Raw genomic sequence first — 27,042 nt, forward strand, 5'->3', positions numbered from 1 at the left:
CTAAAAGCAACGCATTCTGTACTATGTGCAAAATATATATGTTTATGTTTACTTGGATTTTGTGGTATCATTGCATTGCATATTTGTGTTCACATTTGGCCACAAGTGTTTGTGCCAGTTTTTTGTCTGACTTTGCACTGAAAAGAACATTCAAACTGCTTTCAGATGTATTTATGAAGAGTTTGTGCCAGTATTGTGTCACAGTTGCACTGTGTCGGTTTCCCTCCAACATACAGTCCCGTATAAAAAACAACACTCTGTATTTTGAATAAACCATACTTGGGTTAAAAAAAAAAACACTGCTCTCTTTAAGGTTCTGCCAGGCATATGGTTGATTTCTTCCACAATCAGCACCACACCTGGCTGCAGTTTGTGCGGGGCTGTGGCTTGGATGTATTTCAAAAACAACTTGTGGCTTGTCTGTATTACTCACTCCTCAGAGCTCCGCCCCCCCTCCTTTGTGCTCCTGTACAGCTCCTCCTCCTGCTCCTTCTCAGAGGTCAGAGCCTGGTGAGCTGACATCAGTGAGAGAGGGAGGAGCTATACAGGAGCACAAAGATGGAGGCAGTCTGCAGCTCAGACAAGTCACATGTTGTTTTTTTGAAATGCATCCAAACCAAAGTCCAGCCCCTGTGACTTCCCCAGGATTTTGTCAGGATGTAAGAGTAAGTTATAACACACACTTATATTTTAATGCAAATGCTTATAAAAGGCAGAGAGGCATTTTTACACTGCAGGTGTCATAGGCTTTTAGAATCTGTAAAAGGTTCCCTTTAATATAGCAAAGCTGTTATACTATGTATAACCTATTAATGGAAGCAGACATGCTTTTTAAATTCAAGACAATCCCTTTAAATCTATCTAAAAGCAAAGTTAAAAATATTTACCTGCCTAACATTCAGTGCTACTTCTAAGGCACTCCCTGAATCTTTCCAACAGAGTCCCATGTAAATGCATCCCTCCTGACCCCAGCCTTCTAACATGCAGTCCCATATAAATGCATCCCTTCTGCCCCCCCCCCCCCAGGCTCCTAATATGCAATCCCTTGTAAATGCATCCCTCCTTTCCCCCCAGCCTCCTTACATGCAGTTTCATGTAAACAAGTCCCTCCCGTCCCTCCAGCTTTCTAACTGCAGTGCCCTGTAACTACAGTGCCTGTCCATCCAGCCCCCCCCCCCAGTGTAAATACACCCCTCTTTTCCCTTCAGCCCCAATAAATTACATCACTATTGTCCATTGCTCCTGCATAGCCAGTCCTGTCCTTCTTCACACACCAGTACTTCTCTCCTCCATGAACTGACATCTCAGCACAGATATCTGAGGCTTCTCTGCTTTTTGATGATGGCTCCTAAGTGTGAAAGGCAAGACAAAAATAGTGATGATCACATGACCTGCCAGGGACATGTGATGTGGAGATGTGACCAACAGTCATGTTCTCCTGTGTCTGCTCCACCGTGACAAAACCAACAAAATGATTAAAGGGCCAGTAGCATTTTAATTCTTCATTGTAGTGTATGCCCACAATTTTTCTACTAAGGGGAGCAAAATTTGAAATAACGACAATAAGCTTATTTTTTAGTGACCCATTTGAATTAGAATTATGCTAATTCCTGGAATACCCCTTTAATTTTTTTATGAATAACAAAGTTTTGGTGAAGATGTGGTTAAGTTCTTTGGTTTTTGACCCTTGTTATGTGCATTGGAATGTTTGCATCCACTTTGGCTACATGCACACTGACGTATGTCGGCATGGCTACGGCCGGACAGACATACGTCGGCTGCGATGGGGAGGAGGAGTGGCGACCCCTTCCCTCTCCATTGCAATGCATTACGTACGGCCCATAACACAGGGAAAGATAGGACATATCCTATCTTTTTCCTGTGTACGGAGCGGTATGTTGCCGCACATGTGCTGCACCGTATCGTTCCGTGTGGTCATTGCCAGTCTGTGGGGGACGTATGTACGGCCCCAAGTTTGCGGCCATACATACGTCCCCCTACGGTTGTGTGCATGGGGCATTTCTGTGATTCATAATTGTTGCCTGATGTGCTGTAGTCATGTTTCCCAGTAAGCATTGTTATAATATGTAGTACATAAAAGTTTCTTTATTTGTCAAAAACAAAGAATTATTATTATTATTATAAGAGTATACATTTAAATATATTACATTAGAATATATACACAATATAAAGAGAAGTGTTATTTATTACATCTGCTTTCAATATGTAAGGCTGTTTTATCTTTGTAATGCAGTTAAAAAAATAAAATGGGTTCATATGAAAAATCTTCTAATCCATGACTGAGCCAAACTGTGATGGTAGACCCTCAGATCTTCTCCATTTAGCTAATCGGGCTTTGAACCATTCCTAAAACAAGAACAAAAATAATTATCTTGTTGGATAATTGAATATTTCAATTGTATTTTTGGAGATTATTTAATCCAACTAATAGGTCGGCTTAATGTAATGTATGTGAACCTCTTATCAAATGTACAGCACAATGGAATGGTTCTCTATCAATAAATAATAAAAAACAATCATAATTATTTTTTCTGAGCAAAAACTTAAATTCCCAATGGATTATTTTTACTGTTATTCTATACAAATAAACACCTGTCATTGGACAACATACTGATGTATCCCTGGGCAGCTGAGCATAGAGATGTAACTATAGAGCCGGGGTCCAAAACCAGTGCATGTAACCGTGCTGTGTGGCTCACTAAAATGTGGCAGCATCCATAGACATTTGGAACTCATATATTACGGATGGATATTACGGATGTTACAGCAGAGAGGAGAAAGAAGAGGAAGGTGAGTATGTAAGTTTAATTTTTTATTTGCTGGGCAAACTCGGGGCTGGCTGGCTATATACTGCACTGGCGGTGCACAGAGGTCCTGATAAATATCCCCCAATATCTTAACCCCTGCGCGCCGTAATGCAGCAAAGACTTACCAGTAACACCCGCGATCCTGGTGATGATCGTCGATCCCCGTGACACCATCGGGGAGCAGGAAGCGGTCGCCATAACAGCCTCGGGTCTCGCGTCTCATTTTAACCCATTCATTACAATATTTGCACATTTTAATGAATGAGGTGGAAAATCCCCATATACTGCCATACTGTAGTATGGCAGTATATGGTAGGATTGATCAAACAACCTAGGGTTAAAGTACCCTAGGGGGTCTGAAAGAAAAAATAAATAGCACCCAAAGTAAAATATGGCCATTTTGAAAAATATTTAAAAAATCGATTTAAAGTGTTCAAAAGGTCGTACAGTCCAAAAAATGGAAGCATTGAAAACTACATCAAAAGTCGCGCAAAATGACACCACCCACAGCTCCGTACACTGAAGTATGAAAAAGTTATTAGTGCCAGAAGATGGAAAAATAAAAAAAAAAATAATTTGTACAGGAGGTTTTAATTTTTGTAAATGTATGAAAACATTATAAAGCCTATACAAATTTCTTATCCATGTGATCACACCAACCCAAAGAATAAAGTAGACATGTCATTTGGGACGCACAGTGAAAGCCGTAAAATCCAAGCCCACAAGAAAAAGGCGCAAAAGCAGGGTTTTTTTTTACCATTTTGACTGCATTGGGAATTTCTTTCCCGCTTCCCAGTACACAGCATGGAATATTCAATACCATTAATATAGAGTGTTGCACAGAAAACAAGCCATCACACAGCTCTTTACATGGAAAAATAAAAAAGTTATAGATCTTTGAAGGTGGGGAGTGAAAAACGGAAATGAAAAAACAAAAAAGGGCCAGGTTGTGAAGGGGTTAATAAATAAGTGTATGATTACATAATATCTTAAGAGATACATTTAAATGTCAATAAAGCTTTCCTTTTTTCTGTGTTGTCATCAGTGACCAGCAGTAAATGTAAATATGTCATCAGGAAGGTCAGTACAATGAGCCACTCACATTCTGTCCTTATATTAGCCATGGTGGTGAACACAATGGGGCAAACTGGTTGCACATATATTCATGAAGTGCCTGAGCTAGTATTGTTGCTGCTGCACTTTGCAAGCGAGTCAGCAAGTCCAATAGAAATGTGGCGCACGTTTCTTGAACTGAGTGCACCAGAAAAAAACTGGAGCACACAGTGCATCCACTTTGGGCGCATTCAGGGCATGCCACGTTCATGAAGACCGAGATGAATTGCCCATTGCACAACACTAATGCAAACTGCACATGCAGTTTCCCCTACTTTTAGTAAATGTGGCCCACTATTGCTGGAAAAGTAGAGCTTGACACCAACTTCCTAAAAGTGAGATTCCAGGCCAATATAAGAACAAGCATCTCTGTGTAATGTCCTCTGTTACCTATTAAAGTATCACTTTCCCTCACTACTGAAAGGAGAGACACAGTGATGCCTTTCTGTACCCACAAGGTCAGCCAGGGAAAAACAGAAGGAACAAACTGCAGCCTGGTAATACAACTAAAGAGCATCCAGTGCCTGCAAATGAACTCTTTGTGACAATATGTAATCTATTTATGTCCTATGTGTAGTCTTCTGTTCATTGTGGAGGACAAGTGGGTCAGATGACAAACCAAGGCAAGTGCTTTTAGTTATTTTTAAAGGCAATGAATTCTAGAGCCACTCAGTTTACAAGTAAAATGATATTATGACTGTCAGGGCTGATTCTAGCATATTTGCTGCCTGAGGCGAAAGTTAAAATGCTGCCCCGCAGCGCCCCCCCCCCCCTCCCGCTGCCTGTTAACTAAATCCTTAAACTTTACTAACAATTAACAACCCTACAGACAGGCTCCCTGACACTGTGTGACTGACTACAGGTTCTGAGAGGCATTAGTGGCATCTAGTACCTTATAGATGACAATCTCTTCCATCAGGAGGACTTTATTCCGGGTTCTCCAATCCATGACGTATCACAGCTGAGTTCACGGCCAGACGTCTTCAGCTCCGTGCAGCACATCTCCACCTGGCGTCCCTAAAAATACCACAATTGCTTACAGTATAAAGTCTCCTGGATAACAACACTGTGCTCCTAAATAATATATACCCCTCACAACACAACTGACCACACTCTCCCCACATACAAAACATCCCTTCATTATATAGGGATAAAATCTTGCCCCACATATACAGTCCCCTCCCAGCTTAGTAATATACTGTATCCCATATACAGTCCCTGCAGCTAAGTAATATACTGTACCCCATATACAGCCCCTGCAGCTAAGTAATATACTGTACCCGATATACAGCCCCCCCCCCAGCTTAGTAATATACTGTATCCCATATACAGCCCCTGCAGCTAAGTAATATACTGTGCCCGATATACAGCCCCCCCCCCAGTTTAGTAATATACATCCCCCCAGGTTAGTGATATATAATATATACAGCACCCACCAGTATAAAATGCTTCTGGTCCCATGTAATATATATAGCATCCCCCCCAGAATAAAATAATTATAGCCCCAAATAATATCTATAGCATCCCCCCCAGTATAAAATAATTATAGCCGCAAATAATATATATAGCGCCCCCCCCCCAGTATAAAATAATTATAGCCCCAAATCCCCAAATAAAATATACAGAACCCCCCCCCCTAGTATAAAATAATTATGGCCCCATATAAAATATACAGAACCCCCCTAGTATAAAATAATTATAGCCCCAAATAATATATATAGCGTCCCCCGCCATTATAAAATAATTATAGCCCCAAATCCCCAAATAAAATATACAGAACCCCCCCAGTATAAAATAATTATAGCCCCATATAAAATATACAGAGCCCCCCTAGTATAAAATAATTATAGCCCCAAATAATATCTATAGAATCCCCCCAGTATAAAACAATCATAGCCCCAAATAATATATATAGCACCCTCCCCCCCTAGTATAAAATAATTATGGCCCCATATAAAATACAGGCAGTCCCCGGGTTACATACAAGATAGGGTCTGTAGGTTTGTTCTTAAGTTGAATTTGTATGTAAGTCGGAACTGTATATTTTATCATTGTAATCCCAGCCAAAACTTTTTTGGTCTCTGTGACAATTGGATTTTAAAAATGTTGGGTTATCATAAGAATCAATATTAACACTAAAGCTTCATTACAGACACCTCTGATAACTGTTATAGCTGATCATTGTAGCCTAGGACTAAAGTACAATAAATTACCAATATCCAGAGGTCCGTTTGTAACTAGGGGTCGTATGTAAGTCGAGTGTTCTTAAGTAGGGGACCGCCTGTATACAGAACCCCCCTAGTATAAAATAATTATAGCCCCAAATAATATATATAGCATCCCCCCAGTATAAAACAATCATACCCCCAAATAATATATATAGCATCCCCCCCCAGTATAAAATAATTACGGTATAGCCCCAAATAATCTAAATATATATAGCACCCCCCCCCCAGTATAAAATAATTATAGCCCCAAATAGAATACATAGCATTCCATCATCCCCCCCCCCCCAGTATAAAATAATTCTGGCCCCATATGATATATATAGCGCCCCCCCCCCAGTATTAATTATTAGCCACATTTAATTAATTAAAATACATGAAAAATACACATAAAATCATACTCACCTGCAGGCAGCTGCTCCCTTGGCGCGCAGGTCCTGTCTTCACGCGGCTCTTCTGTGAGCCGCGGCTCCGCAGAGTGACACAGGCGGCTTGACGTCATGACGCTCCGCAAAGGTGCTGCGTCGCTCCGCATATAAATTTATTTAGCTGGTGGGCGATTCGGGCATAATGGACGCCCGAATCGCCCACTTTAGAGCTGCAAATTTCGCCTCCCTTTACAGGGACCCGCATTCTGCCGCTTGAAGCGAGATTTTCATCTCGCCTCACGGCAGATGCGGCCCTGATGACTGTCTACTCTGTCAGTCAGACAGACATTTACACATAACAGCAATGATAAGTTTAATAAAAGTGAAATAATATAATTATTTAAGGTCTGTACAATAATACACATTTATTTATATATCAACGTCATTTTCTGCAGCTGCTCGTAGGAGCTCACATTCTATTGATATATTTATTACAGTGATCAGGTAGTTCATATGTGACTGTATACATGTTTCAGGCCTCAAGTGCAGTAATAAATGTAAATGTTTGTGTGATATTTTGAACACCAATACAAATAATAGGGGGCACAGACACAATACACCCCCACTAGATTAAATAGATTGTTCCCAAAATCAAATAACTCCACAAAAAAAGGAAACAATAACCAAAACCAATAAAGTAAAATACTTTATTAGAGCAATAAAAACAAAATGTCAACAATGGTCAAATAACTAAATATACATGATAAATAGATGACAGTAAACCTGTATAGAGGTATAGAACGTCTTGTCCTCAGAGCAAGTGATGTTACTTGCTTACAAACAAGTACTGAGAATAATCCAGGAGAATAACATAAGCATAAAGAACACATACACAGGAATATACAGACAGCACTCGGCACATGTTTCACCTTGCTTCGCAGTGGTCAAGGGTGGTCCACCTTTGGTCTGAATATAGCTGTGCATGTATTGTGTATGTGTCCCTTGTCCTATGTTATTATTCTGGCTAATGTGCAATACTTGTTTGTAAGCAAATAGCTTGACTTGTTTTAGGACTAGACCTTCTATATAGCTTATAGTGATCGATTTATCATGTGTATCATGTGTATATATCACTAGTGGACTTTTTCTGTATATGTTGTCTTTTTAAATGGATATGTTTTAACCCCTATGCGCAGCAGGGTGTAATAGTACATCCCTGCGGAAAGATACTTCCCACACTAGGGGGGTTCTATTATGCCCAGCTTCTGGCACCGGCTCACAAATGGAGCCAGCACCAGAACGGCGGGTGTCAGCTGTATAAGTTGTACAGCTGAGACCGTGCTCTAACACTTGCGATCGTGAGTGTTAACCTCTTACATGCCGCAGTCAAGCATCGCTGGTTCAAGTTCAAGTTTGTATAAAGTAAAGAAAGTTAAAACATTAATACATTATTAAAACATTAAATAAATTAAATATAAGCCCCTGAAATGTCACTTTCCCACACAAACACTTTATAAAGTATAAAAAAACACAAAACACCCCCCCCCCAAACATATTTGGCATTGACGCATCCGTAACAATCTGTATAATTAAACATAATCGTTATTAGACCCGCAGGGCAAACGCCACAAAAAGAATCTCCCATAAAACATGCCGAAAAAAAGATAATTTTTAATTTATACCCTTAAAAATGCTCTAAAAAGTGATTTGAAAAATAAGACCACTAAAAATAACAACTCTTCTCACAAAAGTAAGCCCTTTACCAGATTTGTCAAATGAGAAATAAAGATGCTTTTGAATCGACGGTGATGCTGAAATTAACAACATTTTCTCCAAATAATATTTTATTCAGTAAAATTGGGGAAAAAAAATAAAAAATCTATTTAAATGAGGTGTTTTCATAATCGTGGCGACCCATAGAATAAAGATAATATCAATAAATCATACCATACCATAAATTATTTTTATGGTATGTTGAATGGAAAAAATCTTCCCCAAAATTGATGATTTGCTATGTACCAGTAAAGTGCATCTCCTGTGTCAAAAAAATAAGTCACTATATGGGGGATATTTATCAGGACCTCTGCGCACCGCCAGTGGCGCAGAGGCCCTGAAATAATCGCAAATGCTAGCTTATTGCTAGCTTTTGCGATTATTTTCCCCAATCCGCCACCTTCACGGCAGTGGGGCATGAAGGGGGGGCGCGGCCGGCCGAGCGGGGGGCGCGGCCGGACGGGAGTGGGCCGGCGCGGGGCGTTACTGTCCCCGCGCCTGCGCACTCGCTGCTGCCGGCGACTTTTCATACGTGAAAAGTCGCCGGTTGCGGTTTTTTCTACGCCAGGCCCTGCGCAACGCAACTAAGCGCTGCGCAACTGGCAGGCCGATACATGAAGAGGCAGAAGCCTCTTCATGTATCGGGCTGCGAATTTGCAGCGGCGGGGCGCACGAGCGCCAGCGTATGATAAATATCCCCCTATGTCCGCATTAGAAAAAGAAAAAAAAATTAGAACCTATGCAATTTGACAATTCTAATCTGCTCCTTTGCAAAAAGTCTCATAAGAAGTCTCACAGTCACTCAAGTCCCCTGCTGGTCCATGTGCTGAGACTTTTTATGCATTTTGAGATTTTGAAAAATAAATCCCAGACAGAAAATAGACCATAAGAACATTTATTAAAAGGCCACAGCCAATCTGAAAATAGACATAGAACTGTCCCAATCAGCCGCCTTATGATAAATAACCTCCCTATTATGTGAATATATGATAAATGTCAACATGACAAATTGCATGTTGTTATAAATTTGATTAACATTGTAACATATACATCTGTAAATTTTTTAATATTTATCTGATGATCTTTCATCAATAAACTCACAGTGGCATTGCAAAAAGGTGAAGCCAAATGGAAGCATTGGCCAACTCACAAGACAGGAGGTACTTGAAGAGCATGGCATTACCGTCAGAAGTGTTACAAAGTGTTGGAGCTATATACTATGCAGGGCATTACTCTATGGGTGGCATTAACGTTTCAAATGCAAACAGTTTCTTCAATGACTTCTATAAAAGCTCGAGTCTGTCTGTAGCAATGTGTCTGCACTGAATGGCCGTGTATACTAATGGACTATGAATTGCATGGACATTCATAAGTTTACATATTGTCATCCAATGCCAAGTATATCCATGGAAATCTCATGATTGAATGCGAAAGGCCATCAGTAGGAGTTGTGTTGGACTATTTTAAAATTTACATTACTGTATGGGCACCATTAGAGTATTTTGTGGCACAATTTTAGGAAACCAGGATCGATGGGATGATGGAAAAGTGAAAAATATAAGATGTCTGTGTAGCAAACTCCTCAGACATGATGTATAGCTCAAAGAGACATGCTAATGGTGGGCCCACTGGAGAAGATAAGGAATAAGAACAATTACAATACAAGTACATGTCACCTTCAATTGTTGGATGTAATAGAAAGGGATTTTCTGGAATTACATGTAGCTACAAGTGAGTGCATGTAAAGAAATATGTAGGAGAGGGACTACTTCTGACAAAGCATAAATTTTATTTTTTCTATGAGGAAAAAGGCATTTTACACACTCCCTGAAAGATACCACGTTAGTGAAGTAAGAGTTCTCCCTTGACAATTAAGGCCACCGTGTAGGTGTGTGGAGACTTATAGCCACAGATGCTGCACTCGGGGGATTTTAGGAAAATATGCAAAGTTTTCCAGGATGGGATAAGGAAAACCCCTCCTTTAAGCTACTTTGTAAGGCAGCTCCCTTGACATAAAGCTTGACCTAGAAGAGGCCTTATGACATAATGCAGGATTGAAGATACCACAGCAGTCATATCGTATACCTCTGTCTCCTGCTCTGTCAGTCCAGCTTCAGCTGCTATCAGCATCAGAGTAGCTTGTTCTGGATGCTTGCAGACTTTATTAAAATTATATTCAAGTATTTCAATCTGCTCCTTGCTCAGGCCATTGTCTTCATTTTCACAGGTTTCTTTCTGATGAGAGCTCATCTTTACCAGCAATGTTCATGTACTGGTCACAACTACAAAAAAAATCAAAACATTTAAATGGATTATGAACCTTTACGTCTGATATTAACTCTGTTTAGGTTCCTTGCTCCTTATTCCTTGTTAATTGAATGGATAGTTTGTCGGCAAATGTGTTTCAATGGGCTCACACACATGGCCCATGTATGACCAACTGCCTGGGCCACAAATCTCAGAGCAGTTCATACTTCTGTTTGTGGCTTGGGCAGTTTTTTTTTTACAGTAATCAACATGTCAGTGGATCTCACACCGATGACACGAAGGCCGTAAATATTGGTCAATGGTTTATGGTATGGTTATGGTCTATATTGTTGGACACAATTCATGGATGCGATTATGTGAGGAAGTGGAGATCCCCTAATCCTAGACCAAATATTACTAATACTACATGTCTTTGTCTACTTTTACATTGAAAAGTGAAAAATTGCCTGTTGCCTTGCCGGGAATATGGAAGTCACAGGGTACATTTACTAAGGGTCCGAATCGCGTTTTTCCGCCGGGTTTCCTGAATTTTTCCGATTTGCACCAAATTGCCCGGGATTTTGGTGCACGCGATCGGATTGTGGCGCATCGACGCCGGCTTTCACGCGACAGAAATCGGGGGCTTGGCCGTCGGAAAACCCGACGGATTCGGAAAAACTGCTGAATTTTTTTTAAAAAATTGTGTCACAAAAATAGCACTCACATACACCAAGACGGAGAAGGTGAAGTCCGGCGGACTTCAGTGCAGCAGCGACACCTAGTGGACATCGGGCGCATGACTTTAGTGAATCCCGTCAGAACCCGAATCAGCGTCGGAGAACGCGCCGCTGGATCGTGACTAGATCGGGTAAGTAAATCTGCCCCACAATCTCTGATTATTATCTAACCTGTGTCATGTGAGAATAGGGACAAGAAATTTCTTTGGGCTTTGGGCTAAGAGAATGTACATTTCCCCTAATGAGCCGGAGGTGCTTACATCACCTGTGCGCCCCCTGGATCCAAGGGCTTATAACTTATTCACGCCACCTATGTAGCCGTGTCCTGGTATCCTTCAGACTGCCGGTGATGTCGCCTGGCAGTCTGTAAGTCTACAACACAATCTGAGCAAGGGGGCAGAGAGAGCGTAAATAAATTATGAGCCCCCGGAGCCAGAAATTGCTCAGGTGAGCTCATATAGGGCTCACCATCAATAAATGCCTGCTAAAATGTCTAGGTTCATATATAAGGTGCAACGGATTATACGGCGCACCTGATTATAAGGATGAATGACCAGCAGGTGGCAGACCTGTGCACAGTTCAAGGCAGCTGTTGTCTATAAGTATGGTTCATATATAAGGCGCACTGGACTATAAGGCGCACCTTTGATTTCTGAGAAAGTCGAAGGATTTTTTGTGCGCCTTATAGTCCGAAAAATACGGTATGTAAAAAACTGTGTAAAGGAAGATGAATTTCTCATGTTAAATGGACGGGGAAAGGGGTGTAAACTTTGGAAGACAATTAGTATTCATGAGCAAAGGTATATCCAGAGTTAAGTACCCACATCCGTATGCCCCGGAAGAAGCCATGAAGGCGAAACACAGAGTCGGGCAGGATACCGTATGTGCGTTTTCTTGGTTTTATCTTAAAGGCCTTTTTTAATTGAAATTTTGTGAGTAGAATAAAGAAATATTTTATTCAATTGTAAAACTCAATGTTTGCGCAGTGATATGTTTTAGCGCTATCCCCTACATGGAGGTGAGACTGTGCGTGTTGCAAAAAGAACAAGATGGATCCCTTCTGCTTTGTGAGGAGTTCCTAGCTAGAGTATGGTTTGGGGAGGACCAGATGTGCCTTGGCAGGAAAGACACCACAAACACAAGGAGGTTCTGTGAAAAGAGGAATCGCAAGCTGTGGAAAGACTCTCTCCGAGGGGGCGAGTAATAATAACATACTATCTTAGGCTGCATGCACACAAGCGCCGCACAGGAGAGGAAGAGGGAGTGAGCGCTGCTCGTCCCCGCCCCTCTCCATAGAAAATAATAGCCGCACGGCCGTAGATACAGCCAAGAGCAGGCTCTATCTTTTTGCGTCTACGGCTCGGAACGGTGAGTGCTTATTGCGCTCACCATACTGAACCCGTGCGCCATAGCTGTCTGTGGTGGACGTATGTAGGGTCTCAAGCTTGCGGACGTACATACGGCCCCCTGATGGTTGTGCGCATGGGGCCTTACTATCTCTGCTTTGGATTTTTTAATTTTAGTTAAGGCACTGTTTTTTCATTTATTCACATATGGATGAGATGGAGGACATTTCATGAAGCAGAGAAAATAAAATTTTTAATGTTTAATTAATTTTTTTGTATTTTGTGGACTTGTACTATTATATTTTCTCTAGTGCCGTCCCTTATTTTAAAGCCAAAACCAGGAGTGGATCATAAAGAGAAAAAGTATAACGCACTGGTAATTTTTCTACGTTTTGGAGACACTACTGGTTTTCGATTCCAAAATACTGTAAAATGTAAAAATGCTCGTAAAAATGACATAACTTGCATTATGGTGATGACTTAGGGCACAGGTCTTATGGGTCAGGATTCAAAGAAGATTCTTCTGTAGTTGGCCCAGACTGCCTGTACATTACATGGTCAGCTACTACATGCTCAGTGAGAAACATGTATGTGTAACAACTGAAATATTAATCCATAATTTACAGTGGGTATCCTAAGGGAAGAAAATTCTTTCATTGAATGTTATTGTACCCTTTTCCCTACTAGTTCTTATTAGAAAGAACCATCTGTTTCATCCTGTGTCAAATAGAAAACAGATGATGTCATATAATTTTGCCTCTTACAGGTGAATGCACTGCTTCATTCTAGTGGACCTCATTTTGAAATATCCCATGTTGTATGTAGCTCTAGAAATTCATAGACTGTTACGTGCTGTGAATAGTTTATTCAACTAAATACTTCCCATGTCTTCTAAAGTGTAGTATGGCAAATTATGTGTATGTGTTTATGGGGTAACAGGAGTGCCCTTACATTTACTGGTAACCAAAGAGTGTAACCTGTGAAGATATATTTAGGATATGGATATGCATATTTAGTTATATATATGAAATATAATGAGGAGGTTAATGATCATTTACAAAATACAGATTGAAGCAGATTTACTATTACAGTCGATGATGAAGACTGTGAATTTATATTAGAAAGTCTAAATCAGTGCTGGATTTATCAAGCTAACTGATGTTCAATGAGAAATATTGTATATTGATCCTTTAAGCCGCCTATGTGAAATTCATATTATATCCAGATTTCCAAAGCATAAACTTTGGCAATGAAGTGTATGAGATTTATCAAAGATTTTCCCTGGAGATTTAAGATCCATGTAATTTATCTGCCCTCTGTCTCAGCATGCCAACATATCAAAAACCATCCAATGCTTGAGGAAAGGCCATTACAATAACCACTGCGCAACATATGCTGATTACCTGATGGTAGATGAATATTACATACCTCCCAGTTCCGTCTGTGTGTGCCCCAAGTTTCATTTCTTATATCTTTGCATGGCCGCATTTCTGTAAAATAATGAGTTTATAAGATATGCAAATTAGCTAGTGGTGCTCTGCAGAGCTCCATCAGGCTCCACCGTAATATAATACCAGCCGCGTTCTGAGAGCCAGTGATGTCATTGACTCATTGATTTTCATATGTCACCGGCTTTTAGAACGTGGCTGGCAAAGCACCTGGCCGAGCATAAATTATATTTTAGTGGAGCCTGATGGTGCTCTGCAGAGCACCGCAGGCTAATTTGCATATTGTATTAACTTATTTTTTTACAGAAAGCAACAATGTAGGAATGTGCATTGGAAACAGGCTGATTTAAAAGTGTGCAATGGATTTTCCAATAATACTGGTCCATGGTGAACATAGCTATAGTGCCTTGTTGTAGACTGCATATAATAATGTACAACAAAGGCATAAAGCAAATTTACTAAGGCGGTAACAGTCACTGATACTTGGTATGAGTCAGAAACTAAATTCCAGTTGTGTACTTGTTGAAAAAAGCCATCAAAACATTACCATCCTTTGTGCTCTTAATGAAACCTGTCTTTACATGTTACACTGTGGAGATTGGATTGATGATCATTTCGGTAGGGCGAGGTGGTAAGGATTGCCTCCAATAGGTGTGTCTGCCATGTAAATGTTTTCTTAAAGACAACACTTACTCAAATATTGCTGTTTGTGAATATCCATATACTAGACAATTTCAACTCACTGAAATTGCAGTATATACCTGAAAGTCATCCTGGAAAGTTGTTTTAGTATAATAAGGTGCTTATTCATACTTATAAACTATGATACAATAACAAAAACAGCAAAAAAATCACTATTTAACATATAGATTCATAAAATATGTTATAAAAAACAAACAATTGTTGTGTTGTCAATTTTTAATATCATGCAATAAACAGACAAACTCAAAACATGCAGTATAGAAATGGATAAAATACAGAAATGAAAACTGAACAGATTGATATGTAAAGTGAATCCTTATGTGACCCATTTGTACATGTGTGATTGAACCCTCATAAAATTTTCATTTTTAAGGTGTACAATTTTAAAACACCATATTAAATCAGTTTAAATGAGCAATTAAGCCCTAGTAAAGAGGAATAGATTTCATAAACTGGCTGCGTTAATGGAGAAATCATAGCATTTGCTTCTGAAATGTTAAAGGGACACTGTCACCAGATTATACTCCATTAAATGACTAGCCCCCTTTCACATAGCCCCTATGTGAAATCTCACACATAAAAAAGATTTTGCTGGAGATAAGTCATGTCATGACGTTGCTGGGGAAGCAACATCACTATTTTCGGTTCTATAGTATCTAGAAACATGCTTTAGGTGTCATATTAAAGTAAAAAAAATCTCAGATTGCATCTGGTATGTGGTTCTGTGAGATAGAGATACAGATAGCCAAGGAAATAGGAAGGAACTGGATCTTTTACTGAAGTGAAGTCCACCTTCAATTTCCAAACTTGTCTTATCTCAGGCAAAATATGACTCTTCTCACCTCGTTTTCGCATATTTTTTTATTTATTATATAGGTAAATTGGCACATTTTCACATATAAGAGAGAGTTCTACGAAGGAAATTTTATACCCTAAAAGGGTAAAATCTGGTTACAGAGTCTCCGAGATCAAGCACATAGTCTCATAAATCACTATACAGTACATTTGTACACTACATCAAGTTCAGACAGCACGGTTATCATCATGCAATTCAATTTATAGCACCCCCAATTACAACCTATGTATCATACCAAAGCCCCTTGCCACTCTCCCCAAACTTTTTCAAGATAGACCCTCTACATAGCTCCTCTACATATCCTGTGACACATTGCATGGAAGGTTTTGGTATAGTTATCTGGAATTTACCATCTCGATAAGTGAGAACCAAGGAATGCGCAGCCCCAAAACACGTGCATATGATCTGCTGGGCCTTGGGCGCACCAGGGACAGGTATCATCCCGCCTAATTCAAATGCAAAACAAAAAAGAAGTGGTTCTGTATACTCTGTGAATAAGAAATGGCGCACCAGGGACAGGTATCATCCCGCCTAATTCAAATGCAAAACAAAAAAGTGGTTCTGTATACTCTGTGAATAAGAAATACATGTGAAATCCTCAGGGTTTCAGCCGTGGAAACCTGAGGGGGACAGACAACAGTATTCCATCCCACTGTTCGTCTGAAATGGGACCTACATCCGCCTAGCACTTGAAACACGTAGGCCGTCAGTGCCGGAGTAAATTTTGCTTACATTTTACAATAGAACGTCGGGGTCCGGACATACTCCTTGAGCACGACCGAAGGCGAAGGTGAGCCGCTATTTAACCTACCTTTTTTCTCGTTTAAATAACTATACATCAATGAAATCAGGCCAGCACTCTCACCCATAGCAGCTATTTATTGTTGTTATTGTGATCACAGGAGCAGTGCCAGTGGAAAGCGTTGTCTTGGTCAACCAAGTATTCTACACAATTTTATAGAGTTGACTATGCGGCAACTGAAACCTCCTGAAAATCAGAAAAAGCCTTAGGCCTCTTGCACACTAGCGTTGCGTTTCACGTCAGGGTGCAATGCGTGAAAAACTGACGTTTTTGCTGCGTTTTTGTTTCATTTTTGTTCGCGTTTTTTTGCGTTTTCGGTGCGTTTTTCACGCGCGTTTTTTTAAGTCAATGGGACTTTTTCAAAGGGACCAAGGTTCGGGAATAAAATGTTTTATTTAATTGAAAAATAATGTCTTCTGATAAGTTGCAAACATCTGCGATCTATTCTTCACTGTTCCGCGCGCGTATATTATCTCCCGACAAGTTAGCAGATGTGAAGAACAGTGAAGAATAGAATAAAAACAGTGAACACAGTGAACACAGTGAACACAGGATCATTTAAGATAAAAACACAGTGCAGAACACAGTGCAGAATAGATTACAGATGTTCGGCACATCTGCTTACTTGTCGGGAGATACGCGCGGAGCGGTGCGAACAAAATAGCATGTGAAGAACAATATATATGTGTGAAGAAGACATTGCAGATGTTTCCATACATCTGCAATGTCTTCTTCACACATATATATTGTTCTTCACATGCTATTTTGTTCGCACCGCTCCGCGCGTATCTCCCGATAAGTAAGCAGATGTGCCGAACATCTGTAATCTATTCTGCACTGTGTTCTGCACTGTGTTTTTATCTTAAATGATCCTGTGTTCACTGTGTTCACTGTGTTCACTGTTTTTATTCTATTCTTCACTGTTCTTCATTGTGTTTTTTTAATTAAATGATCGTTCGCGAGCAGGGGAAATACTGTTATACTGGTCACCTAGCAACCCTTACGTTTAAAACGCATTGCACTCGCATTGCACTTGCAATGTTTGCGAGTGCAATGCGTTTTTGATACGTCCCCATAGACTTGAATGGGGCGTGAAAAATGCGCGTGAATCGCAAAAATAGAGCATGCTGCGATTTTGACGCGCGTGCAAACGAACGCAAGCACGCGCGTTGAAAACCACGCAAATGGAGAAAGACCCATTGAATACAATGGGACAGAGTGCAATGCGAGTTCTGAGCGTCAAATGCACGCGCAGAACTCGCGCGTGAAAAACGCCAGTGGAGAAGGGGCCTTATATGTCCCATATGAGTGCAATTGGTAAACACTTCAGACACCCGCCAGTTCCCAGGGAGTGAAGCCTTCAAGTTTGAAAGTTCTAACTACCTGTATGGGTGTGTTAGCTACCATGTAGCTCTCAGATAAGGGGTCAATAGGCAATAATACTGACTTGTTCCAGTTTATTCGTAGTCATCACACTCGTCTGTTTCAGTTCCCAGTAGAACGTACAACTTATTTTTCTCATTGCTAACCAATATATTAATATTAAACTGATAGAAAGCTCAATAAGCTATTTAAATATATTTAACAAAAAAAATTAAATTAAAAAAACCTATGCTGACATAAAAATGTCATGATGCAGATATTATATGCTGGCCTGAACAATAACAGTGTCGGAAGCAACAGCACTAACCACTGAGCATGTGTGATGCCTATAGTAGCACAATGGTGGTTTATTGTGTGTCTTTATCAATAGGGCTTAAATTTTTTAAGTTAACACTGGGGAAATGGATCAAATATAAGAAAAACTAACAACTGCTGCTAGACACCACTGGCAGTGGATTCTCTCCAGAGGACAAAGGATCAGGCAGTTGAATTACAATTTGCCTGATCCTTTTCTTCCCCAACACCAATATCAGGGGAGAGACAGGAAATCCCAGACCCAGATTGATCATCTGGGAAATTTTGATCTCATTTGTATGGGGAAGGCTTAAAGGGGTTGGCGACTTCACCTAAAGTTTTATGTAATGTGTGTGTAAGTGTGGGGTGGAGTACATTATGTAATTTTCCAATATGCATTTATTATAATAATTTATCCAATGTGCTCTGCTTTCTTGTATGTAATGTGAAGCCTCCTGTCACTTACCTCATCATCCAGACATTCCTGACCATAAAATGTCTGAAGATGAAGGGTCATGTAATCTCTGTCCATGAGCAATTGCCCTGTCATGGCCTTAACCTTATACCCATGAACACTATCATAAGGCCATGGCAGGGTGATTGTTCATGGACAAGTAAGAACCTCCATCTGCAGCCATTTTATGGTCAGGAATGTCTGGCTGATGAGGTAAAAGACAGGAGGCTTCACTTTTCATTTCAAGAAAGCGGTGCAGAACTATTAGTAGATGTATATTGGTAAATTACCTAATACCCTGCTCCTCACACTTACACACACATTACAAACATAAGATAAAGTGGCCAACTCCTTTAAGTTACCATTGACACAATATGGTTTTGTCTGGACATTTGGTATCTAAATAACGATCTCTTATTTGTCGAAGCCTGTTGTTATATCACCATAAATATGGAAATAAACTCAAGTGGAATCCAATGGTTATATTGTAATAGCTTAAACTGTATAATGTAAACCATTTTAAATAGAGAAGATTTACTGTATAAGATTTAGACTTTTTCAACTTTGGGCTGCCATCCGTAATTATTTGCAGACATCGAAAAGATCCAACCCAATCAACTGTGCATGGGTACCTTTAGACAAGACAGTCTAAAAATGCAGTATATTTATCACAGTGGCTGTTATCTTAAGAATGTCTAGTCTAAGGATACATTTGCACTGGCCAAATCTGGTCTGGATGCTCAGGACTCCTTTGTATCAGATTATCTACACAGGCAAAAGTACAGTGAAAGGGGAAGAACTCTCACTCTATATAAATAGAGTACATGTACATAAATGGGGTACATTGTTGCATATCAAGCCTTAAACACATTTTTTTGTTTGCGGAATCAAAAAATGTGCCAAAACACATTGGGTCACATTTATCAAAAGTAGTGCAAACTGCAGTTTGCCTGTGGAGTGAACAAAGTGCGTCAGATTCATTAATCTGGTGCATCCTGCACTGTTTGGGAAGTGTGCACCATCTTTTTTTTTGGTGCATCTTTAACATAGAGCATGTGATACAATTCTGTCAAGTCGCAGTAATAAATGTGATGTACAGTCTGACTCTGCACCGGAACGGCTCTTTATGTGCATAATTTTGTGGTGCAGTGGATGCAAACACTTCTTGAGTCCATCTGCAAGCAGTTTGATAGATAACTGGTGCATGTAGACAAGTTTTTGGGATACATTGGGAGGAATTTATTAATATACTTGCGCCAGAATTCTGGTAGATTTGCGACCATGTGCGCCATAATTTAATGTAGTTCTCATTATATTGCACAGCAGGCAAAACCAGAATTACAAGTTCCTACTACTCTACAGGCAGTCCCCGGGTTACATACAAGATAGGGACTGTAGGTTTGTTCTTAAGTTGAATTTGTATGTAAGTCGAAACTGTATATTTTATCATTGTAGTTCCCGACAATTTTTTTTTTTTGCCCCAGTGACAATTGGAGTTTCAAATTTTTTTGCTGTAATAGGACCAAGAATTATCAATAAAGCTTCATTGCAGACAATTTTAAGCTGATTATTGCAATCTGGGACTATTTTAAAGCATCCAGAGAGCTTCACCAGAGGTCACAGTGGGCAGAGGGGTCCGTCTGTAACTATGGATTGTCTGTAAGTCGGGTGTCCTTAAGTAGGGGACCGCCTGTATATTCCAAATACTGATCTTAGCTTCGCACACATAATTTCCCATATTTGTAGAAATGACAAAAATAAACTCAAATTCCAAAGAGATTACAGAAATGTAAGTTAATAAAAGCAACATGAGAAACAATTACAAAATGAAAGCATGTAATATAAATGCAAATGTGTAATAGAAAAAGATAAATGTATGTATCTAAAGGATAGATGTCAAAATATGTTCTTACTTATTGCTCAGATAATTGTGCGGAAGAGAATTATTGCCTGACAATATCCTACTGCTGAACCCCTTAACACTCCCCATACAACAATCGTTTCTTTCTTGCCGTATGTGCAGAGGAAGCATCTACTTACATATTGAGAGAATATGTTGCTTGGAAAAGATCTCACTCACTCAGCCAGCACGTCTTGATTTCATAAAGAGCAGTGGCGTACTAAGAAGCTTTTTAGCTGTCCTGCTGGCTTGTGAGATGACGCCTACTTGTTTGTCGCACATTGTTGTGTAAAAAGTGAGCAAACACAGGTACCTGAAAAACCTGCAGTACAGGCCCAGTCAACTGAGATGCTGACAATTCCGAGATCACTTGTCAGCTGAGCGATCACACACTTCTGCTGCTTCCACTGGCCAACGCTGCGAGTTTCTATGGAGCTGTTGTTCCTACCACTGCCTTAGTTTTCCATATGCTTCTCAAAGGGTGTTTCATATTTCACATGCAGCACACGCCTATTGAGCCCAGCACAAGGTTATGTAAGCTATGAAAGGGCTGATAAAATCTCTTTTCACTTAAGTGACAAAACGTACTTGTAAGTGGTGTTAAGTGGCGTGTGTAAAAAAGGATGAGATCACACTAAAGCCTGTGCTTTTCTTTGAATCCATTGTTCTGTGATGTCAATCACAGACTTAAAGCCTGGATTTTTCTTAGCTAAAATATGTTTCATTGTGCCAAGCGAGCAATTCATACCACAATTCAACAAACATAGGTTCTCAACTAAGGACCGCACTGTCCCACCAGACTAATGAAAAGTCCTGTGTGTGCTCAGGCTCGATACCCCATAATGCACCCCATGTATAGCAGAGAACAATCCCATTTGGAACTGAAATTTTTTAGAGTCTCAAAGCTCACAATATATTTAATAGGTTTTCTGTATCTTTCAGAAGTAGGGAAAAAAGACATTTCTTCTCCAGAGAGTAGATCCGCACTTACTGGTTGCTTCTTATGCGTTCTCAAATCCCAACTGAGCAGGCAGTATAAAGATGTAGCATTACCAGGTAGTTATGCTTAGGGATAACATGGATACATAATGAAGACCATTTCTCAAAAGGGAATTATAGTTTTATTTTTTACTTTTATCACAAATATACTGTATATACTCGAGTATAAGCCGAGTTTTTCAGCACAAAAAATGTGCTGAAAAGCCCAAACTCGGCTTATACTCGAGTGAAAAAAACAAAAAAAACCTCACCTCTCCGGCGCCCCGGCAGGTCCCTGTGACATCGCAGGCTCTGTTGTCAGCGGCGGCCGCTGGAATAGTATTGTGTGTGCCGGCTACAGGCACACACATTGATGTCAGCGGCGGCCGCTGGAATAGTATTGTGTGTGCCGGCTACAGGCACAATAGTATTGTATGTGCCGGCTACAGGCACACACATTGATGTCAGCGGCGGCTGCTGGAATAGTATTGTGTGTGCCGGCTACAGGCACACACATTGATGTCAGCGGCGGCTGCTGGAATAGTATTGTGTGTGCCGGCTACAGGCACACACATTGATGTCAGTGGCGGCTGCTGGAATAGTATTGTGTGTGCCGGCTACAGACACACACATTGATGTCAGCGGCGGCTGCTGGAATAGTATTGTGTGTGCCGGTAGCCGGCGGCCGCTGACGTCAGAGGTGTGCGCTGCACGGGATTGCCGCTGACTGATGCATCACACAGAAGACCTGCCGGGGTGCCGGAGAGGTGAGGTTTGTTTGTTTTTTTTAATCTAATGTCTGTATAACGGGGAGGGGTAGGGGCTACATAACACGGTCTTTTAGGTATAACAGATCGGGGGGGGTGCCTGCATTACGGGGTAGGTGATGGTTATATACTGGTGCACGGGGGCTGGCAGGCTATACAAAGGTAGGGCATGGGCTAGATGGGTATATACTGGGGCACGGACTGGATGGCTATATACTGGGGCAAGATGGCTATATACTGGGGCAGGGGCTGGATGGCTATATTCTGGGGCAGGGGCTGGCAGGTTATATACTGGGGCAGGGGCTGGCAGTTTATCTTCTACAGGGGCTGGATTGCTATGTACTGGGGCAGGGACTGGCAGGTTATATACTACAGGGGCTGGATGGCTATATACTGGCGTAGGGGCTGGCAGGCTATATACCACAGGGGCTGGTAGGCTATATACCACAGGGGCTGGTAGGCTATATACTACAGGGGGTTGGCTGGCTATATACTGGGGGGGGGGCTGTGACCAATGCATTTCCCACCCTCGGCTTATATTCGAATCAATAGATTTTCCCAATTTTTGGAGGTAGAATTAGGGGCCTCGGCTTATACTCGGGTCGGCTTATACTCGAGTATATACGGTAAGTTAAAATCAGACATTCAGATAAAATCAGAATTTTGTGTCCAACCCAGGTTTTTGCTGTAAGTGACATACCCCAGAAGAAGCCGCATACACTGGATCGGGCATGAGTTTTAATTAAAATCAAATTAAAATATATATTTATTTTATGGTATTGTACTACCTTGTTTATTTAGTGCCTCCTTCCACCTGGTTGATGGAAGCAACTATTCATCAACATGTGCTTTCTATCTGAGTGAGGAAGGAAGTGCCAAATGAGACAGGTGGACCAGAAAATAGTCAGCATCTATTTTACTAATTTACATCTCTGATTTTTGCTCCAGTTGAATACCAGAGGTATAACTTGAGGCTGCCGGGCCTCAAAATCCATACCATGTCCTCCAATCATAATGGATTAGTTATAGGTGTGGTCTTCTAATATAAGGAGGAGACACCATATGGGCTCCCAGACACATGTGGGACCTCATCTTTGACACACTCTCATGACGCTGTCAAGGGCTCACTGGGGACTGACAACTTTCAGCATCAGAACATTGTTTAGCAATCCCTTCTGGGTTATGTTTAATGTATTAGCTTATTATTAGTGTAAATGAAAGGGGTTGTGTAGCATAAGATATGTTATCAATATCCCTATGATAGTTCATATATATTAAATTGGTAAACAGGTAACAGAGGAATTCTATTGATTTAGGGGTCTGGTCAGCTAAAAATTATGAAGAAAGGTAAAAACATAACTCCATTTGGTGGTACTATTTCAATATTATTACCTAGAAAATTCATTTTTTTTAATGAAGTCTATTAAAGATTTACAGCAGTCACTGAGTGTGGGCTATAAATCTGTCAAATCTTTAGACTGATTTAAGTTTGCAATTTAAGATTATTTTACATAAAATTTGTGATTGTATGCTGATGTATTGTAGATGCTCAATGTTGCACCTAAGGTAGCATCTCCTTTTCAACAAAGACAAGTCTCAAAAATATCTTAAACGGTAACAATTATGTTGTAAGGCATTTATTATAATCATGAAGGGTATGATTATAATAAGAAAGTTGACATACAACCATAACTATGTATCTGAATGCTTTATTACACTCTCGTGTATATATTTGCTGATCACAAATGCTTTTAGTGTAAATGGAAGTGATTATTATAGATTAAATTGTATAGTTGTATATTTTTGGCATATCTGAATTAATAGGTTGAAACAGAAAACTGAGCAGCATAACTCCAGCCCATAGAATTGTAACCTATGGAATAAGCATTCTCCTCACTATTATGACTGTTGTTCAAATAAGACTAATATAGTGATAAGCTCAGTCATGCGGTCGCTCTGGAAGCATACAATGTAACCTTGCAGTCACCAATATCCAATAGGCTGCAGGGACAATGATTCATGTTCTTATCAACTTCTGTGGTCTCTAACATCAGTGTCATGTATGTGTAATAAGCAGACTAACAACCGTTAATGCTGAGTACCGGTGCATTTGTATCTGAAAAAAGAATTTAAAATCTGAAGAATGAGAAAGAAGAGAACCATTTATCCCCATGTACATATATATATATTAAATTTGTCAAGCCCCAAGGACTACTCAGCTTGTCAGCTTGGCAACTACATGCACATTAAAACAAGCAGTAACATAGCTAGAGGGGGGGGGGAGCAGTGAGTTATGATTTTTGTAGGCAGTGCATTGAGGGCAATATTATTGTGTTCTATTTACATAAGTCTCAGCCCTCAGTCCCAGTGTGTCCTTACAACACATGGCACAGATCTATCTCGCTGTATTCTTATACATTAGGATATACACTGCTCAATAAAAGGGAACACTTAAACTACACAATATAACTCCAAGTAAATCAAACTTCTGTGAAATCAAACTGTCCACTAAGGAAGCAACACTGATTGAGAATCAATTTCAAAGGCAATTAGCAAGACACACCCAATAAAGGAGTGGTTCTCCTGGTGGGGACCACAGACCACTTCTTAGTATCAATGCTTTCTGGCTGATGTTTTGGTCATTTTTGAATGTTGGTGGTGCTTTTACACTTGTGGTAGCATAAGACGAACCCTACAACCCACACAAGTGGTTCAGGTAGTGCAGCTCATTCAGAATGACGCATCAATGTGAGCAGTGGCAAGAAGGTTTGCTGTGTCTGTCAGCGTAGTTTCCAGAGGTTGGAGGCACTACTCGGAGACCTGACAGTACACCAGTAAGCGTGGGGGCTGTAGAAGGGCAATAAGCCAGCAGCAGGACCACTACCTCCACCTTTGTGCAAGAAGGAACTGGAGCAGCACTGCCAGAGTATGAGAGCCCAACGTCCACAGATGGGGTTTGTGCTCACAGCCAAACACCATGTAGGACGTTTGGCATTTACTAGAGAACACCAGAATTGGCAAAATCGCCACTGGCAACCTGTGATTTTCACAGATGAAAGCAGGTTCACCCTGATTACATGTGACAGATGTGACAGAGTCTGGAGATGCTGTGGAGAGCAATCTTCAAATCCTTAAGCATGACCGATTTGGTAGTGGGTCAGTAATAGTGTGGGGTGGCATTTCGTTGGAGGGCCGCACACATCCCTCCATGTGCTCGCCAGAGGAAGCCCGACTGACATTAGGTACCGAGATTAGATCATCAGTCCCCTTGTGAGACCATATGCTGGTGCGGTTGGCCCTGGGTTCCTGCTAATGCAGGACAATGCTAGACCTGGGAGGAGATCCCTCAGGAGACTATCCACAACCTCATCAGGAGCATGCCAAGGCATTGTAGGCAGGTCATACAGGCACATGGGGGCCACACACAATACTGAGCCTCATTTTTACTTCTTTTAAGGACATTTCAGTTGAATCAGCCTGTAGTGTGTTTTTCCACTTTAATTTTGTGGGTCCATATCTTTAATTTTTATGAGTCCATATCCAGGCCTCGACTGGTTACTAAATTTGATTTCCATTTTTTTGTGATTTTGTTGTCAGTACGTTCTGTACAGAACAAAGTATTCAATGAAAATATTTAATTCATTCAGATCTAGGATGTGTTATATGTGTTTGTCGCCCAGTGACTCCTCCAACCCCCTGATTTTGGGGGGAGGAGTGAACAATGGCAGGAGACGGTGTTTTTCCAGTGATGTCACTGTGCTTACGTGGACAGTCACATCACCGGCATACTCCCTCCTGCTGAGCAACATATCTGCACAGTACAGGCTGGAGGAACAATATGTTGCATCCAATCGCCTTAGGCTTCGTTTGACTATTCTGAGTGTATACGTCGCTCAACAGGAGTGAGCAGGATGGAAAAACGTAGAAAGACGATGCAAATTACTATATACAAATTAGTCATGGTTATGGCTATAAAATCATCCATTGGTCCATTATTTAGAGGCGGAGCCATATCATTTAATGGAAACGTACACTTTGCCTACTTGAAAAGTTCAAAAGCGAACCACAGCAGGAAAATATTATTATATAATATATAATTATACGTTTTTTGGGAGGTACAGACCTAGTAATAGAACATGTTTCATAGGTTCAACAATAAACAGTTCTCATTACAGTGAGATGCTTATCAACAGGATAAAAAACAGCATTTAAGGACAACTGTTCGAAAGGGATTATTTTGTTACATTACAGTGTACATTACAATGCCTATTTGCATATTGCTGCCAATGTTACTGTCCAAACCCTCCAGAAACTTAAGTTTATGGTATTGACTTACCCTCTATTAGACTTTTTCAAACTATCACCTATTTGTTCCACTCAATGATGTATTAAGTGGAAATTTCCTTTAATTTTCTGGAGAAAAAAGCCTGAGACCATGGCACCTTGATGCCAAGTGATGTGACAAAGCCCAGACTAGGCAACTCATTGTCCATAGTGACCCTATGACCAGCCAAGAGAAATGGAGGAGGGGGTGCAATGCTGGAACTGGTTTAAGAGGTATTCCCATCTGCACATCCACATTTAATTTAATGAATCTGCCATATGCATACAATTGCATATTATTAAGAAAATTTATTTGGGTGGAGATAATTTCCCATTAATACAGCAATGCTGTCCCTTATAGTTATTCTTGTATATGACTACCACTGCTGGAGTGTTTGAGCAAAGAAAAAAGTGTTTCTGGATATGAAATGGCCAGGAGTTACAACATACATAGTAATAATATTGGTATTGAATAATGAACACTGAAATAAAGGTGGC

At 40.5% G+C, this 27,042-nt stretch overlaps 1 protein-coding gene across 2 annotated transcripts; it reads right to left on the reverse strand.

Moving 5' to 3' along the window:
• Window positions 1-2,086: 2,086 nt before the first annotated feature.
• HOPX (HOP homeobox) lies at window positions 2,087-20,951 on the reverse strand. Of its 2 annotated transcripts, none has more exons than XM_072155489.1 (3): window positions 20,790-20,951; window positions 10,393-10,589; window positions 2,087-2,367 (listed from the first exon to the last, which is right to left on the reverse strand). In XM_072155489.1, the coding sequence occupies exons 2-3, from the start codon at window positions 10,555-10,557 to the stop codon at window positions 2,290-2,292; spliced, it is 243 nt and encodes an 80-aa protein (XP_072011590.1). In that variant the 5' UTR covers window positions 10,558-10,589; window positions 20,790-20,951; the 3' UTR covers window positions 2,087-2,289. The 2 variants fall into 2 exon arrangements, with proteins under 2 accessions (XP_072011590.1, XP_072011585.1); XM_072155484.1 differs by lacking the exon at window positions 20,790-20,951 and adding an exon at window positions 20,617-20,776.
• Window positions 20,952-27,042: the final 6,091 nt, after the last annotated feature.

This window comes from Engystomops pustulosus, chromosome 1, assembly GCF_040894005.1.
Source record: "Engystomops pustulosus chromosome 1, aEngPut4.maternal, whole genome shotgun sequence".
Classification (NCBI taxonomy): domain Eukaryota; kingdom Metazoa; phylum Chordata; class Amphibia; order Anura; family Leptodactylidae; genus Engystomops; species Engystomops pustulosus.